This window comes from Gallus gallus, chromosome 3 (assembly GCF_016699485.2).
Source record: "Gallus gallus isolate bGalGal1 chromosome 3, bGalGal1.mat.broiler.GRCg7b, whole genome shotgun sequence".
NCBI classification, from domain to species: Eukaryota; Metazoa; Chordata; class Aves; order Galliformes; family Phasianidae; genus Gallus; species Gallus gallus.
In genome coordinates, this window is record NC_052534.1 from 35,787,312 (window position 1) to 35,805,829 (window position 18,518).

The following is an 18,518-nucleotide window of genomic DNA, read 5'->3' on the forward strand; positions in this document are numbered from 1 at the left end:
TCAAAACAGAACTCTGAAGGATTAATTGCTGCCCAGAAGGTAAATTATCTCAACTGAAGAATGTGTCATAGGAGGAATATTCTAAGTCTTTCTTTACAGTGCTTTACTGTCCTCTCTTATGAGTTGTTGCAGTAACTGTATTATGACTTGGACTTAGTGTGGTATTATTTTGTTTACCTGAACACTCATCCACAGTTCCTCTCTCCAACCATTCACTGTTGGACAAAGCTAGGAGATTTCAATTTGATTTTATGTTTTAAACATAAACATTGAACCACATTTTAAAGGTCCACCCAAATTAGCTGTCACCCTTGTAAAAATCTGACTTGTTTCACAGTTAACTCACATCAAACTTCAGCCAACCTGTTTCATAGGGCCAACTATGTCAAAACAATACTGAAAAGTTACAGTGGTAGCATATGTAACATGATAAAAATCATACTTTAATTGAGCTCTCTGAGGAAAAAAAACACAACTGTGTAAGTGTTCTGCAGCGTACATAAGCATGAGATCCTGATTTAATTTAATTTAATTGAGTTTTGTGCAGTGAGAGTTCGAATAGTCGTAAGAGAGGTAACAATAAAGAGCTCATAATAGGAAATAACAACAGAATAACAAAGCTCATAGCTAGCTGGCTGTGATCACAGCTTGACCAAGCCCTTTCTAGTGATTCTTCTCTAGAATGAGAAGGATACCATGAACTGGTTGTCACTGTATGTGGCTGCCTGATGCTGGTTTGCTCTGCAGCAGCAGAGAGAATGGGTGCTTCTGTTCAGCACTGCAGTTAAAAAAAAAAAAAAAAAAGTATAGAAATGCAGTACTGAACAAATAAATGAAATTATAGAAATGCTTTTCCTTTTTGTACATAATTTGTGGAGTAAAAGTAGCAAAATTACCGATACAGTCATTTGGCTGATAGCTTAGCAGGACTTAGATTTACGTAGATATCAGGAGCATGAGTTCTTATTAACTTCTGAAGGAATGTCAAAAAGCAATGGGTTTATAAGTGATATAAGACCTTGTGGCTCAGGTGAAATGAAACCTCAGTTTAATTCCAGTTAAATGAAAACCTTCTCCTAAGAAAGCCACACATACATAAGTAATGATTTCTCACCTGTCTTGTCTAGGCTTGTAATTGTTTTTTATGGCAGTTGGATTGCCCGACACAGCATACCAGTCTTGATCCCAGCATAAATTGATAGATTTTACCTATTTTCATGTTTTATATGAAGCCTTTAGTTTTCTTTTTTAAGAGTAAAGAAAAGTGTCACCATTTCATTAGTGATTATATTGAGCTGGAAGTCAAGATGCTATGTTGTGCCATAGGTTCTGGTTAGCAGTAGAAGACCTGAAGAAGAGGCCTATCCGTGAAGTTCCTGCTCGCGTCCAAGAAATCTGGCAAGAATTTCTTGCTCCAGGTGCACCCAGTGCCATCAATCTAGATTCAAAAAGTTATGACAAAACCACGCAGAATGTAAAGGACCCTGGAAGATACACATTTGAAGATGCTCAGGTCAGTTTGCGATTCTTTTTGTGGACATCTGAAACAGAATATTGGCTACTGAAATGCATATGCATAAAATAAGATATATTTGAGAATTAAACAGTAATGTTCTGTTTCCTAAACCGATATTTTGAAAATACAAAATACTGTGTAACATTTATTTTCATCTGGAGGCTTCAAGCTCAAAGAGGGTAGATTTAGGTTAGGTATAAGGGAAAAGCCTTTTATGAGAGGGTGGTGAGCACTGGAATAGGTTGCTCAGTGGTGTGGTTGATGCCCCATCCCTGGAGACTTTCAAGGCAAGGCTGGATCAGGCCCTGGGCAACCTGATCTAGCTGTGCATGTCCCTGTTCATTGCAGGGGAGTTGGACTAGATGACCTTTGAAGGTCCCTTCCAACTCTAAGGATTCTACACGTCTATGATTCTATGATTAATTCTGATCATGAAACTTCTGTATCCAGAGTCTTCAAGTGGGTTTGGCATGCATCAATTTCTAGTTCTCAAGATCTGCCTGTGAAGGACTTCCCTTGATACAGGCTCAGTGTCTGTTCTCTCAGTGCTTGTCCAAAACTGCTGTTGCCATTTATAATAGTGAGGCTTCTCATCATGAAGAAAATATGACTAGTGAGAAAAAAGTTGGTAGTAGCTTGTGCAGAAATATCGTATTCCATGGATGTTGTATTGAATTATCATCTACAGAACATCCTAAGGATGTGTTCTTTGATAAGCAGTATCAAAGTATTATAGCAGTAAAGAACAGTCTATAAATGTCTTATCTGGCTTTTGGGGGTTTGAGTTAGTACATTTTTGAATACCGTAATCAAAAGATACTTTTAATCACAGCCAGGTTGTGAAAATGCTTACGTTTTGAGACGGGAGCAAAAGTTAAAACAAAGCAGTAAAATGCAGATCTCTGTTTTCCTCAGGGGAAAAAATAAAAGAAAACTGAAAAACAGAAATCGCCCAAACAAAACAAAACAAAACAAAGAAGAAAACAACAACAAAAAAACAACCAAGCACTTCAGTACTAAATGAAACTTCATTTGACTCATAGCTTAATATTCTATATTTGAAGACTTTTGAGAAATGCAAAAGAAAATAACTCGATTCACAAAGTTGTAGAACTACTCCCATCCTCCCTTTTTCATAAGCAGCCTAGTGATGAAAATTTAATTATTAATACAAAGTGAAATGGTGTCAAAAGGAGAGATTGAGATCATATCCCTGAAGAATTTCTTACAGCTTGATTATTAGGACATCAGCTTGGGAGCCAAGAGATACTGCTGTAAGTCACTCAAAGCAGAAGGGAAATTGAATCTGGCCTTTCTACTTTTTGGGAAAGTGCCTCTACTCTAAATAGGAAGGGAAATAATTCTACCAGTACAAAAATAAAGAAAATCAGTGTGTTCTCATATTGCTATTATAGTAGCAACCTGTAATGCAGCAATAATAATGTCATTAAACACTATATCATTCATACTGATTTTAACTACTCTGTATTAAGCCAAACAAGTGGGTATTGTTTACAGAAGACTGAGCCACTAGAGATTTAGGAATTTAGCATACAGCAAAAACAGGTTGCACAAATAAAAGCCCTAGCAAGTTTAAAGGTTGAGGGGAAAATACATTTTTGTAATTGAGTCAGAAAAGGAAAATTAAATTCCTTGCCAGCATCCAATCTTTGTTTCATAAAAATAGGTGTAAAGTTTCAATGTCATTTTACTTCCAGATCTCTCTTTTTTTTTTTCTCTTTTTTTCTCTCCTTCAGTTTCTGAAAGAGGTAGAGTATGCTGTCCGTACGCAAGAAAGAATCTTTTCCTGCAGTCAGGCTTCTGTATATCTGATGCAGTTCAGCATACAGCTCAAACCAGGAAGGATCCATTTTGCAGAGTAAAAGGGGCAGGCCCAACTCCTGCTTGATGCTTTAGGACCTCTCATTGTGCCCCACCTGCAGAGGCAGAGTTCAGTCAGGAGTGGGACTCTGCCTCCTGGGAAAGGGACCACTAACAACTCCTTTTGGCAGATACCAAGTCATTTAATTGTGCTTTAAAATGCCTTGAAGAGCATTTATGGACTTGAAAGATGGTACTGTGGGATTCCATATCAAAAGTATGGATACAAAAGTAAAAATAGACCAATTGTGCTACATAATATCCATCCTCAATTCCCAACTTATTGTACATTAACAATATTAATGCAACCTAATTTCATCTTGTTTTTATAGGGTAGATTTTTGCACAGATATAGCATTTTAATGCCCATCATCACTGATATGTACGCCAGTACCAGAGTCCCTTCTGCTCTCAATTGCCTGAATCAGCTGCTCTTGTATAAACTGAATGGAGTTAAAACTCCCCAAATGAACGAGCCTCAGTTCTGACTATATGCCAGAACTTCTTGGCTTAGTGTAGGAAACACAATGAAAGACTCTTAGAATCATTCTCTAGAGTTTCTAACAAATCAAAGATAAAAAAAAATCAGCTTTAATTTTACATCACTATAATTTTAATATGGTGTTTTTTTCTATTCATTAATTGCATGCAGTACCAACCTCAAAAACAGTATTTACTGTAGAGTTTATTTACGGTTTCCTGTTTTCTCTGCTAAAGTTTCCTGTACTAAACGGTAGGGTTTAAATGAAAAAGAAAATGAAAACAGCTAACACAATACAGTACATTTCTTAAAATATTTCTGAGAATACTTCCTGTTAGGATTGCTTTTCCTAAAAATCCCTCTCCTAACATTATAACTGGAATGAGATTATAAAATATTTTACGTTACAAATTTTTAGTGGGCTTTTTATTTTTTTATTTTTTTTTTGTTTATTTTAAATATTTTATTTTACAGAGATGAGAATGTTGCAAGAAGAAACTGCCTGTGTCACTTTTTTCTGGATTAGTGTTATCAAATTTTTATATGTCTCTGAAGAATAAATATCTTGAAAATTCGATTAGCCTGGAACTGTTTTTCAATTTGCATGTGCATATTCCTTTTTATATTATCAGCTGGGTAGCAGAATAAACATCTCTCAAATAATGCTTCCAAGGGTAGCCAGGGGACACCCTCTCTAGGTTAAGCACTTATCTGTAGTGCTAAATTAGAAACCTACCACCTTTTCAAGCATATCAAGTCAGAAAAGCATCTCCAGAGACTAGTTCAGAAAATCTGATGGGAAAGGATCTGAGGCTCCTGATGCGGTCACTTAACTGAACTGACTGATGTAAGGGAGGTTTGAAACTGGGCCTTAAGATAGAACTGAGTTGTAAATTCTCAGAAAAAAAAATAATTCTGTAGTGAAAACAGGGACAGTAAGTTTAAGGAAGGTGTGCTATATCCTTTATATGTAACAAATAGGTGGAATTTCTGGTTTAAGAACAGAAAGCAACTCATCCTTAGCTAAGGAACTGCAAGCTCAGCTAACCTTACCTCATAACATTCCCCATTCTAAGTAGTGGTAGCTGGCATACATTTAAAGATATACAACTGCCTCCTGTTTCACCTATATCTTCTTTTGTGGGAGTAACAGCACCTTCTTTTCCTTTCAGGAGCACATTTACAAACTGATGAAAAGTGATTCTTATCCTCGTTTTATACGATCCAGTGCCTACCAGGAGCTGCTACAGGCCAAGAAAAAGGTATTGGTCCATCTTGCCTTTGTCTTGCCACTGTGCAAAGCGGTGGTTATGTTTGCAACAATACTCAGTCTTCTCTCCCCTGTGCCAGTGCAACTGGATATCTGGTAGGTGACCAACTTGGCGTGTTTGGAGGGTCACATACACACAGGAGTTCAATATACATATATGTGTATATATCCTGCATGTGGGCATGTTGCAATAAGTTATTCTAGCAAAACTTATTTTTATTTTTACATCCCATATTGTACTGTTTTCTCTGTTATGAAGCACCTTAAACTGCAAAGTGCTTTACAAATACATTAAAAAATAAAATAAAATCCCAGAAGAATAGTCTTTCATGTTTGCAAGTTTGCTTATGTAATAACTGTTGTTCTCTTTATTCCACCTGTAAAATCTACAGAATGTGTTTAGAAACAGTCTCATTCATTTGAATAACTTCTGATTCCAACTATAAAAATAGGGGCTTCCTAATCCTATTCCCTTCCCTATTATTACATGAATAGTTTCAAACAGCATAGAAATATGACTCGAAAGACTGATCATGTCATACTTATGCAATCAGAGGATCATGTCTTAGCATGTAATGTTTGCTTAGAGAAGCCCACGTTATGGAATGACTCCCAAAAAGGCACAGCCCAGAGTACGTGGAGCAGCTTGTGCAATGCAGAGTTTTATAATGATAAATAATTTTATTAGAGGGCTCTAAATAGTGATTTCCTAGAATGACTTGGCATATGCTTGCAAAATCAGGGCCCTGTTGTTGCTGAAATTAGGTAGTTATTAACATCGTAGCATTCTATTGTTTATAATGACGACCTAAAATTATATGAAAGTACTGTGTGATTTTGTTTTTTGTTCAAACATTGATTTCTGAAGATCCAATATAGAAAGAGATGTTGAAAATACCAGAAAGCTACAACTGTCCGTGTGAAGTCCTTAAGTTTGTGATTGTCAGTTCATTAACACAAGATGTGCACTTCATTATTTCTTTTTATTTTCAGTTTTTCTTTTAAATCAAACCATCTTGATCCCCATGAAAAATGATTTTTGTCAAATACTATATCTGCTTTGCCCATCTGCTGTTTTGCAGAATCACATTACAGCTTCATACCTGTGTTTGCTTCCTTATTTATACAAACTTTGTTTTGCAGTCCATTGTTTCATCAGTCCTTTTCTACTCCATTTTTCTTGCTTTTCTTTTTCCCCTCCTTTTTCTTTTGATTTTCTTTTAAATTTAAGTTGGAAAACACACTGGATCGTCGAACATCTTTTGAGAAATTCACACGCAATGTGGTAAGTTTGTTGCCTCGGAAGACTAGTAAACTTGATGGGACATCCTTCTCCTTTCCCCCTCGCCAAACCTTCCTTTCCCTTTTTGCTTCTCTAACCTGACAGTTAAAAGTCTATTTATCACAGTTTGTGAATTTTCATAGGAATGTCAGCTTTGTAATGTACTTTCATTACAACCCCTCCTCCCTAGTCCCTTCCTGCTGACCTCCACAGTCACACATGGAGGAATGGAACTTTGGGAGCCATGCTTTTTACATTAGGAAGCATGAAATGATTTGCTTTTTTCTTTTAATTTATAGTAAAGGATCTGTGAAAACCTGCTTAATGTTGTTCCTTTTTCCGGTGCCTCCCAAAATACTAAGCCTGATGCAGTTTAAGTATATTGGATTTCATTGCTGTCTCTTTTTTTGTTTTACTAGAAAAGCGTTTGTCCCATTTTTGTAACTGGGGACAGGGAAAAATAAACTATAATAATTTCCCTTTCCCTATCCTCCTTAAAGCTTAGCACAGCTTCTTTAGGACCAAAGAATTGATGCTGATGATGCAGAAGGGTTTGATTAAAATTTCAATTTGATTATGGATACAGCAACTGAGTATTTTTTCATTTTAATAATAATTTTGGAAATATATTTCACCAAGGTAAAAATGTGAAGGCTGGTAAATTTGCTGCGGGCATTCTCTTGCCACCAGCCAAAAGATCCACTGATTGCTTGATATGTGGGATTCTTTTTACTTATCCGGTTTCTATGGATTTTTTTTTTTAAACTTTGTGAAAGTTCCAACTAAAGCATTCAACGCATTTATTTTTGTAGGGCAGAAACATCCCTATTTTCCCATGCCATAAAAACTGTACACCAACACTGAGGGCGAGCACTAACCTGTTATGAAAAGAGGTAGAAAGATCTTGGATTCTACTCAAGTTTGTCTGCATTGTCTGTTGAATTGTGCAGTTGATGCTGCTGTGCGTGTGTGTGTATCTGTGGCTTTTTTTGTGACCTGGTTAGTGGAGCTGTGTGCGTTGAAATGACAAATATGAGAGCTTTCAGCAAAGATTATGGTTTTTGTTTTTTAGTTACTAGGGAAGGAGAAGCAGTTCTCAGGAACTGCCTCCCGTATAATGAGGCTTAAGAGTGTTTCCTCAAGTATTTAAATTACATATACATTCTAGTAATCAGAACAAGAAACAAACACAGTGAAAGTACAAATTTCTGTGAGGTTGTAGGAATATCTCACGTGTTAAAACAAAACTGTAATCCTTTGACTACTTTCTTATAGGTAAAGGCTTCCTGTAATATGCTTTGAATCCACTGCAATCAGGAACAAATTTGAATTCAATGGGACAAAGTCAGTAAGACTAAAAAGTAAATAGCCACAAAGGAAACTATCTCAATGTTTGAAACAAAAACCCCTATTTTTTGCATGGTGGTGTTGCCATAGCATGTTGCAGTGTGATTTGTGTGTTGTCTAAACAGGTTGATCTATAAAACAATGTTATACGTGACAACATTATACGTAATGATTCTACTTTCTTCCATGGAGATGTTTAACAGGAAGTTCCACAGTAATAAACGAGCCTGGGTTAATGAGAGAGAGCACAGACAGCACATCTGGGACCTCTGAGAGGCAAGATTTTGCTTGTCACAGTGCCTGACAAACTGCAATGTAGGCTGGGTGTTTAAGTAGCCAGCAGATCAGGAACTGGTTATGGTAAAAAGTATGTAAACAAGTAGCTGTAAGGAGAGAAATAATGAGTTCCAGGCAGATACAAGGAAAACACAACACAAAACAGCGTAAAAGTGAATGCAGACTGGAAGGCACCACAGTTACTCTCTGATAAAGCATCAGCTCTGTACACCAGCACTGCAGCATAGTGCCCTGCCGGCATGCCCAACATTCAGCAGCTAATCTCAGGGCAGAAGAATAGAACAGCAGGGTGCTGGAGATGCAAGGCAGGCCCAGTAACAAAACTGTGAGCTAGAAAGAGGGGAGTGAGGATTTCTGAATGTGAAGCATTAGTGTTTCAGTAGAAGAGGGTAATTCTTCTCTCATGGTTCAAGCTATAAAGTAAATACGTTGCATTTGTTTTTCCTCAAACTACTACCCTATGAATTTTGGGTGGAATCTGTGAAGTCGGGTCAGCTACAAAAGTAAAAATATCACTTCTAAGCATACATTCCTGATAAGACGAGCAGCTCAGAAGCTTGCAAATTACTCCAGAATATCAAGGTTCTCAGGTACCAACATTTTTCTATGAGAGATCTGAGTTTCTATCCCCCACGGACCCAGGACCCCTTGCCAACCAAGAATCCTTATTTTTCCATTCTTGTTCTCCATTATGATGAGTTTATAATGTGTAATTATGTGCCTCGGTACACTGGTTCAAACATACAGGGATGAGGCAAGTGTTTCTCAGAACATCCTACTGATTAACTTGTTCTACTGTGAAGGGACAGACTGCGGTAAAAGACCTGCTCTTCTGATTAATACAGAAAATAGATGTGAAACAGGTCTTCTACAGCTTAGCCAAATGCAGTGGTCTCTGAATGATTTATAAAGAAGAAAATTGTATTTTCACTTATCTTCTGACAATTTAGAAAATTTAGACTCATTTCCACCGTTCTTTTTCTCAGTTACATCCAAGTGGCTTTGCATTGAACTAAATTAGACCTCAGTATTTTTATTTGAAATGTAAAAAAAAAAACCCAACAGTTGTGTATAGGGACTGAACATGAGAGGATGACCTTGTGATTCATAACCTGATTTGTTAAGCTGAGATTAGAAGATATTTCTGAACCTTTTGTTAGCAGTGATTGGAAGTGGGTTATACTTGCAACAGAAAGCAGTTGCTAAGCTAAAAAGTTTAGAAGCTTTCTAAGTGCTATCCCCCTATACTAATCATAAAGTTAAATGGAAATCACCTTAGATAATCACTCATTATTTCAGTTTGGTGGGGGAAAAAACAGACGTGAATCTATCTACACATGAAAACTAGGCTTAGCTCTGCATTTCTTTGACATTGTAGAGTTTTCTTTTCAGAAAGCTTTCAATAATTCAGTGCACTGTATGAAAGCCCTATGTGCACAACTAGAAGCACTAGTTATTTAGCTTGCTCTGTAAATTATACAGCACAGTTGCTAACGCTTTTGGCAGTCTGCAACAGACAATATGAATAGTGTTAGAAACATGTTTACATACAGATACAGTATAGGTGAAGTAATAGCAAACTCATATTTGCTGTATGTAATATTTTTTTCCTAAATAAAAACTTAGGAAACTTCTTCTACCTGAAGTAATAACATCTATACAGCATAGAAAAAAAAAAAAAAACACACAGGAGAAGGAAGGTGCACTCATAACACTGATGGAAGAAAAGAGGTCCTTTAAGGAAGACTTTAATTTCTCTTTCACATCAGGAACTGTGACAATAGCAGACTGGTAGTCTCTGAGCAACACACCTTTGTGAACACCTGCCCATGTTTATCTGTGATCAGTGGTCCGGAAACCCAGAACAAAGCATTTCATTTACGGCACAGTAGGCACATTTCTTTTCCACTACATGCAAATTTTCCTGTCTTGGCAGGAGACCAGTTAACAGGTCAGGAAGGTGCAGTCTTTTCCTCAGAGCCACCCTGGGGAGATACTCCATCACTGCATGTGGGTGTGACAGCTTCAGATGCCACCGCCAGTGTCAGAGTTTTATCTGTTGCTGCTTAACTGTAGAGGTGAAAAAAAATGGGCTTGTAAGTTGGTCCTGTTTTATGAAAATACAGCCAGTACAAAACTGAGCTAACTCACTTCATTTATTAAACCAGAGAGTCATCAAATGATAATCGTCTTCACTCACAGCCTCATAAGCAAGAACTCCGTTTAATAACACTGGGTTTAAAACCACTATATCTTACATTACCCATGTTCTTTCCAGCTGTCTGCTTCCACTTAGCTTAGAACTTGCTTACCAGTTTCCTTTAAGGATTTTCCTCTCCAAACCAGTAGCATTAGACTATTTAATGCATGAGATAAGAAATATAAAGGCCATGGAACACAGCACATTTTCACAATCCAATGTCTAGTGTAATTTAATATGAAAAATTGCAAATTATGGTCTAGAGGTGAAAATTAAAACTCTTGAAAATAGCTTCCTCATTTCTTTTCAGTGGGGTATAGACTTTATAGATGTTTAAATTGACATTGTCATGTTAAGAACTGTCCCTTTACTGAGAAAGAATGCAGATATCAATTTCCCATTAGCCAATAAATTTTTCTCTGGACAGATAAAACTTTTTACATACCCGAGAGCCAGACCAGAAGTCCACTTAGCCCTGAAATCCAAGCATGGGCTATGTTTTTCTTGAGAATAGCATTTTGAACAAGCTTTAATGTAATATCAGCTGTAGGATCTTCTGTTCAATTGTGGAACATGCAATCATAGAATTTTTCCTAGTTAGACTTTTGAAATTTGCTTATGGGTTATTCTTAAAACATGAAAGAAAAACTGTGTCAGAAAAAATCACAAAGCTTTGAAAGATACAAAAAGAAAAATACCCCTAAAAATAACAAACTTTCACAGAAACGAACTTTCTCTTTTTTAGGAAAGAGATGGCTTAATGAAAAAAAAAAAAATCATTGAAATTTTGAGTTTGGACTAATAATTAGTCTAAAAATCTAGTGTTAGATTGTTTTTGAGGAATGATGCCTAGCTTAATGAGGAAAATCAAAAGGCGAATCGCTAGGAGATACCAATGAAGATTGGCCTTCTTGCCCAGTTCTGCAATGATGAGCTGAAATACCTTGTTTTGTGCTGAAGCCTCTGTGTGGTACTGGCACAGCCAGGTCTGTCTCCATTAGGAAACAGAGCACTGCCATTCAGGTATTAGGACAGTGACTGCCATTTCCCAGCTGACAAATATTTACCTGTGTCCTAAGCTACTGAAAGGCTGAGAAATACAGAGTGATATCAAAACAAACTATTTGTCACGTGCATTGGCACCTTAGAAAACCTTAGATTTTACCCCATCCTTCCAATGGCTTTTCAACTTAAAACTATCCCATCTGGCAAGAGCTTGTAGGTCAAACACAAATTAGAGCAGCTCATCAGAATATACAGATTACTGGGAAAGGGGAAAGAAAGAGGGAGTATCACCCAGTTTGGAACAAGACAAACCAAGAATATGCAATTGCTCAGATACTGCTTTTTGTCTATGAATTGCTCCAGGACAGGGAACAGCCGCAGTGCAAAATTAGGAGAGGACTGCAAATCCCCACTATAGGAAGGAGGATTTTCCTGCACTGAAGGTAGTGGTGAGAACTTGTCCCCTAAACTCAGTAAATGCTAACCTCCTCCTCTTCATCATCTTCCTGAAAGAGAAATATGCTGGCACAGCTGGATGAAAATCAAAGCAAAATCCTGACACCCTTGGCAATGCTAAATCCATTTGCCTGCCTTAGAGGAGCAAGGGCTGTCTAAATCCTGGCCAGAGACTTACTGTTTCTGCTCCTGTGCCTCTCTAGATGTGCTCCTGCCAAGGGCTGTTTATCTCAGCACTGTGTGTGGCACCAGGGATGTCACCTGGGAACTTTGCCTGCTGATGCTGGCCAAGCTGCTGTCATTCCACATGTATGCCACACACAAGCAGATCAGGAACAGTGAGAGCAAGGAGGTCCAATCCTCATTTTGTCTCATTTTGCTCCCAGTAGGGTTCATGCCACTCTCCCTTTTGAATGTGTGGAGCTTCCTGTTCCAGTTCTACCAACTGGAAGTATGAGTCCTGGGGAAAATAAAGAAACTTGAAAAAGGCATCACTGAGGTTGCTTAGCAGAAAGGATAAGAATTTGAAAACTAATATTTTAAACTTCATATATTTCAACTCTTGTCCCTATATAAATTTCACGTTGGTCTCTTATAAGTCATATATGAATTGAAGTTGTTGCTGACTTACTTGCCAGATTATTTGAGCTGTTAGTGTCCAGCTACATAAATAGGTCAGTCAGCATATTTGTAGCTCATAAATCTGCACATGGTCATAAATCTGCCCACATAAATTCTGTAATTTTCTCGTCAAGCTCTCTAAAAGTACAGTTGGAAGGACAACTCTGCATTTAAAAAGTTAATACGTTAAGGTAGGTGAGAGAACAATGAGGTCAGTTATTTGGTTTTCATCAATGTAATTGGCTCAATCCAGCTGCTCTGCTGCCTGCTTGTACTCTGACTCCCTTGTTGGGATACAGAATCACAGAATCATAGAATCCTTAGAGTTGGAAGGGGTCTTTAAAGGTCATTTGCATATGTGCAAAGGGCTTCATTTGGCTGGTGTGTTATAATACAATTGTTAAATAGTTTCAATTTATATGTCCAAATTGTACCTAAAAGGCAAAAATCCTTCTCTTATTTAGAGTTTTGCCCTATACTCCTACATGTTGATGGCAAGAATACAATAAAAACATTAAAGATCTTCTTTTCATTCTTCTGATGAAAATCTAGTACTTCTGAATTTGTTTTCAAATGTTCTTCAATCTTACTAGCATAGCAAACATTTTCCTATGTGTGATTAGTCATATGTCACACCTTTTAGAACTTGCCCATTTGTTGTAATTGACCAAATCAAAAATTTGGCTTAAGGAAATGTAATTAACATTGTGCCTGAAAGAAACAGAGTCAACCCTGGGGAGGGAAGGTGGAGAATAGGACATCCACGGAAATCCTTAACTTAGGAGAAAAACTATCCAAAGTCTTTCAGTTTACTGTGGTGAGCAGTATCCAGGGAGGAAGTGATGCCAAAGAGCAAAATTTTCATGACATCTTAATGCATCTATATGGAAAATTTCAATTAATACATCATAGAATAAGGTTATTGAGTCAGATCAACTAATTAACGTATAGTTTTTTGCCTGCACTTAGATAAAAAATTCCTACTTTATGTAATATCACAGTCATTCCATAGATGTCGGAATGGAATCTCAAAATTCCGTGGAATTACAACTCCAAAAGGATCAGCTGTTGCAGATAAGAAGGCAAAATTACTTCACAGATTTTATCCCCCTATAAGAATGTGTGTAGCCTTCCAGTATAATACTGAGGGAATTGTTCTAATAACTAATAGAAACCTCCAGATAGGGAATTAATTTTTAGACAGTTCCATACCCAGTGGAACTCCTACATAGTTCCAAAACGTAGCCAAGCTTGTAGGCCTGCAAAATTAAGCACAAAAATCTCCATAGGAAGGAAAGATCAGCATAAGCTGAATATTGTCTTAGATTATGTTCAAGGCTGACAACCCTGCACCACCTCTAAAATCACTTAATAAATTTGGGCATACCATCTTAAATTGTAGTAGTCCAGTGCCACATAGCTGTGGAGACTTTCTGGTTATCTAAAAAGAAGAAGTGTTCAGCTTAGTGGTTTAAACAGCTTTCTTATCACATTATGGGAGAACATAGTCTAAGGCTAAACTGATGCCAAAAAACTGAATTTAATGGGGGTAGAAATTCATAGAGTTAAACCTAAAGGGAGGAGACCATGCCTAGAAGGAGACATGCTGTCTTTCTGAGAAGCAAGTGCTATTATTGTCAGGTGGTATGGTGAACTTGAGAGATGAGGAGTCTAATCCAACATTACAGACCATTATTTCCCTTCAAGATTATACTGTAGGGGGAAAATTCACCCTCATCTGTATGACATTTATTTCAGATCACTAAGAGTAAAACGGCTATTCTTTTTGTCAAGACCCATTCTGGTATACTGCATTTAAGCAAATGTTCAAAACCAACTTGCATATCCCTTTGAGCATAAAATTAATTGGTAAGGAAAACAGATACTAAATTGTGTAATTCCACAGAGTTACAGTACAACAGATTACTTAATAGCTCATTGATAAGGCAGAATAAGTTTATTTACCATTTACTGCAGAAGTCATCTCTCTTCACAGTTACAATATTTCTTACTGTAGTTTCCTTGAAGTCAGTTTGATTTTAAAATGAACAATACAATAGATGAAATATTAAATATTCTTTAACTGACAAATTAGATACAGCCCTTTACTTTTTTATTTTTTATTATCTATTTATGGTATGTTATCAGGGTATCCCCGTGGTGTATTGAGAAATGCTGTAAGCTTGCTGTGCCAGCTCTGCCTCTGCTGAATTGGTGCCACAGCAGGATGGCCTAAGGAGAGCTAACTGACATCTTGTGTGGTTTTGTGGCTTTTGTCTGGCTCAGCTAAAGCTCAGATCTGCCTGAAATATGCCAAGACAACATACCTACACTATTCTCTCCTCACTGTACAGCTAACTCTTGTGGGACAGAACTTCCTAAAAAACTGAAACAGCATCCCTGCAACAGGAGGACTGATGAGGAAAAAGACAATGTGAAAATCCAAACACCTTCTAAGCAATGTTAGGTAGTTCCCATGTAACATACCTGACCAATACTCCTTATAAATAGTAAATGCAGTCTCAGCAAGTCTATTGCAAAGTTCATGTTTGAAAAGCTGCTTTCCTGCCTGTATGCAATCTGCCTCTTACTTTCTTACTTGAACTGTAAAGTAGCTTTCTGCAGTCTGTGACAGAGCTACTACAGTGTGCACATCATCGCTGTAGCATGAGGCACCCTCACTTGGGGTACCGCCTTCAAGGGTGGCCGCCTTCAAGTAGTTCTGGGAGTGACCAACAGCAAAGCCCTCAGCAGTTGTTTCTTAACAGCCAAACCCAATCTCATTCAAAACTGGCCTTTGAATTTGCTGGATTACGCTCTGAAACAGAATGGCTGGCTGGCAGTGCAGGTATGCAAGAGTCAGGGCTTCCTGTGGTTTAAGATTTGACAGACTCCAGTTGGTGCCCCTAGATATTTGACAGTGATGTGGCAACACTGAGTGGTTGCTGATGAACAGGTTTGCAGTGATCATGCCTCTGTTTTCTGTTTTTGTTTTTTGTTTTTATCTTTTCCTCAGGGGAAATCGCTCACATCAAAGAGGTTAACCAGTCTAGTGCAGTCCTACTAAAAGGATCACCTTGTAGCATGGAAGCAGACTCAAATCATTATACATACTTTGTAGCTCACTGATTGCCTGAATCAGAGGACAGTAGAACAAGATGTTGCATGAGCAAGGACCTGACTTGTTTTCTTTTGTGTATACTAAGGCATTACAGACTCCGAGGGACTCTCTAGCCTTTCGATGCCTCCATTTCGAAAACTGTCTGCTCACTTCCTCCTTCATATCAAGCTGGATCTGTGTCTTTTTATTTTCTGCAAGCTCAAGTACAGTGAAAAAAAAGCTTCTGCTAGGCACAGTTTATTAAAAAATACGTCAATCAAAAACTGGAAGAAATGTAAAAAAATGCATATATTAATAAATATACATATGGCATCACATTTATTGCACAATAAATTAGCACAGAAGGTTTCATTTCACTGATGTATTCACATTGAGAAAGAAAGCCTGTGTCTTTGTCTGTTGTCTGTATATTCTCTGTTAATGTTTCTTGCATTTATTTTTATACCATATTTAAAAAAGAACACCTTTTACTCCAGATGTATTAAAGTTGATCCTTCCTCTGTAAATTTGTGTATGTTTATATTGTTGTTTTATCTTTCATTAAAATATGCAGAGTCTCTTTCCTTTGGGAAGTTTGAGATTTTAATACTGAATCTGAAGATTAGTCAAGAGCAAAGCCATTCCCAAAAGTTACATACCTTGTGCTTTCTAAAAAGTGACATGAAATGGCATTTTCTTTCTCTGAGTGACACCTAACCAAACACACTTTATTGATAATCATTTACTCTTCATTTTCTTTTTAGCAAGCTAGCAGCAGTGAGACCTTTCCAGCTTGCTCATCATCACATAAGCAAACTTTTCTTTAAGCTAGATCAGTTCTGTAATGGTGCAGTCTACACAGTCTGCTCAGTGATTCAGTTGCTGTCCAAGAGCAGATCAACTGAACTGCATTTTCATAGGAGTGGATGTGATCAAGTCTGGCTGAGAAAACGAGTATGCTTTTGCTAAATATGACACCATTTCTTTCTCCTTGCTGTCATTTGTGCCGCAGTGCAACATTTTAAGCTGAAAAGATGGTGGTTTGGAAGTGCTGAGACTAGTGCTCAAACCCTGGGTTGTAAATGAAGAAACTTGCAATTTTAATTCAGGGGCTCAGTTCAAATGTGCTGTTATATGTGTGTCTAATACTGATATTCGCTTAAGAGACCTACTCATAGGTTCACAGGAGCTTGTAGACATTGTCCATGAGACAGTGGATATAGAGCCTTCTGATGCTAAACAGAGTTAGGGCCATACTATCTCTGCTTGCAGAAGAGAAGCAGCACTTTTGCCTAATAGATGATGTAAAGATAGTGGCAGAATCTCTGAGTAGAAAAGCAGTGGCATGAACTATGGCAAATAGCTCCGGGGCATTATATGGTGTGTAGGACAAACATACTGAAGGAGCTTTTGTAGCCATGCACAGGACTGGCTCAGGACAGCCAGAGCCGGTACCATCTGTTGTACTCACTTTTGTGTGATATTGATAAACAGAGATCTTGTTCCAGAGGGACTACTAAACCTAAAAATGTCATCTTTCCCCCCGCCCCCCCATTCCTGACACAAAGCAAGCTGGCCGTAGACACAATCCAGCAGTACATTTGAATAGATTAGTGCTGGAGTCATCTCAGTCAGCACCAGATGCCTACTTGCGTTACTGCCGCTGGGACAGGGCTGCGGTGGGCAGAAGGGAGCTGAGCTGCCGTAACCCTGACTGCAGCATCCCCAGAGAAGCAGTCTGAATAAACCCAGGAACAAACACATTGTTCATCACCGTGAGTGGCTGCTCCCCTGGTTTTTCCTTGGTTGAGATTTGGGAGAAGGGAAGGGAATTGTTTTTTGTTGTTGTTCTTTGTTTTCACATGCTGCGGTGTTTCTGGTTTCTAACTAGGATAATAATCACTGCGTTAAAGTGTTGCAGTTTCTGTCAGCACAATGCTTCCGAACTGAGTTTTATCACAGAACACTGGTAATGCCCATGAGAGCTTGATTTTATCAAGAGCTCCATCTAGGTCAAGTCAAAATATTCACAGTCTAGGGAGGCTAGATGAATTCTAATAAATAGTCACACTGAACCCCAGATCTTAAACTCTGAGATTTAATTTTCCTTTACTGCAGAAATGAGAGCTTTGAGGCATGAACTTGGGGCCAGGATATCCACAGAAATTTGAGCTCTGTTTCACTTCTCAGTGCCAAATGGAGATATTTATTTCTCAACTCCTGCTGCCACCGATTGCATCAGCTGGTATACTGCCTGCTTTTCCTTAGGATTTAACTAATTAGGTACCAATGTCTGCTTTGAAGAATCACTCCCATCAAATAACTAACATTTCAGATTCATACATTAAATATTTCATACAACTTTACCCTAAGGAAATTATGATGATTATTTCTTCTCAAAGCATTTTGCAGCATTGTCCGGACAATAAAAATACGTGGATTATTTGTATCCCTCGGCCCACTTCATTCTAGTTCTTTTGCCTCAGTAAGTATGAAGCTTATATTGAATGGCAGTCTCTTCCTGTATTTGCACAGGAATTAACACAATGGCTATATGGTAAAGGTATGCATTGGAGGAGTATGCATGTAAGGATTTTAAAGTGGTCAGGGAGCTCTATCAAGGTTTCACGTGAGCCTGTGTTACAAGTGATGCAACTCCACCATTACCTGTGAGTTAATTCGGCTGAAAAAGAAAACCAAACAAAACCTGCTCTGCAGCCAGTTGATTTTTGAAGGGTTTATTTGAGATCTCTTTGTCCCTCCACTGATCACTGTCATCCGTCAGTGCTGCCACAGTGGGAATGGAAACTCCTTGTAGGCACAGTATCCTTTTACTTCCCCACTGAGAAAAGACAGTTGTTGTTTTCCAAACATTATGAAAATCCACTCCCATAAATTAGGATTAACCCAGGGTAAGGCTTATTTGTTCTTATTGTGGCAACCACCAAGCAGTTAAGTATAGCTTCGGTTACACAGTGGTGTATCCATTAGGAAGTCCAGTGAGGTCACAAATCTGCTGAGGAAAAATAAGGACCAAGGGAGAAGCCCAATGGGAAGGGGCT

General features: G+C 38.0%; 1 protein-coding gene across 30 annotated transcripts in view; it reads left to right on the forward strand.

Annotated features, from left to right (window-relative positions):
- RGS7 (regulator of G protein signaling 7) overlaps positions 1-18,518 on the forward strand; it is a 258,096-nt gene that overhangs the window by 226,147 nt on the left and 13,431 nt on the right. For 11 of the 30 annotated variants that reach the window (XM_046938436.1, XM_046938438.1, XM_040696773.2 and 8 more), the window contains 2 exons: positions 1,327-1,513; positions 5,051-5,140. In XM_046938436.1, the coding sequence (XP_046794392.1) occupies positions 1,327-1,513; positions 5,051-5,140 (277 nt within the window). Of the gene's footprint in view, positions 1-1,326; positions 1,514-5,050; positions 15,984-18,518 lie in introns of those variants that run through there. The other 19 variants (XM_025148531.3, XM_046938446.1, XM_040696775.2 and 16 more) reach the window with 8 other exon arrangements.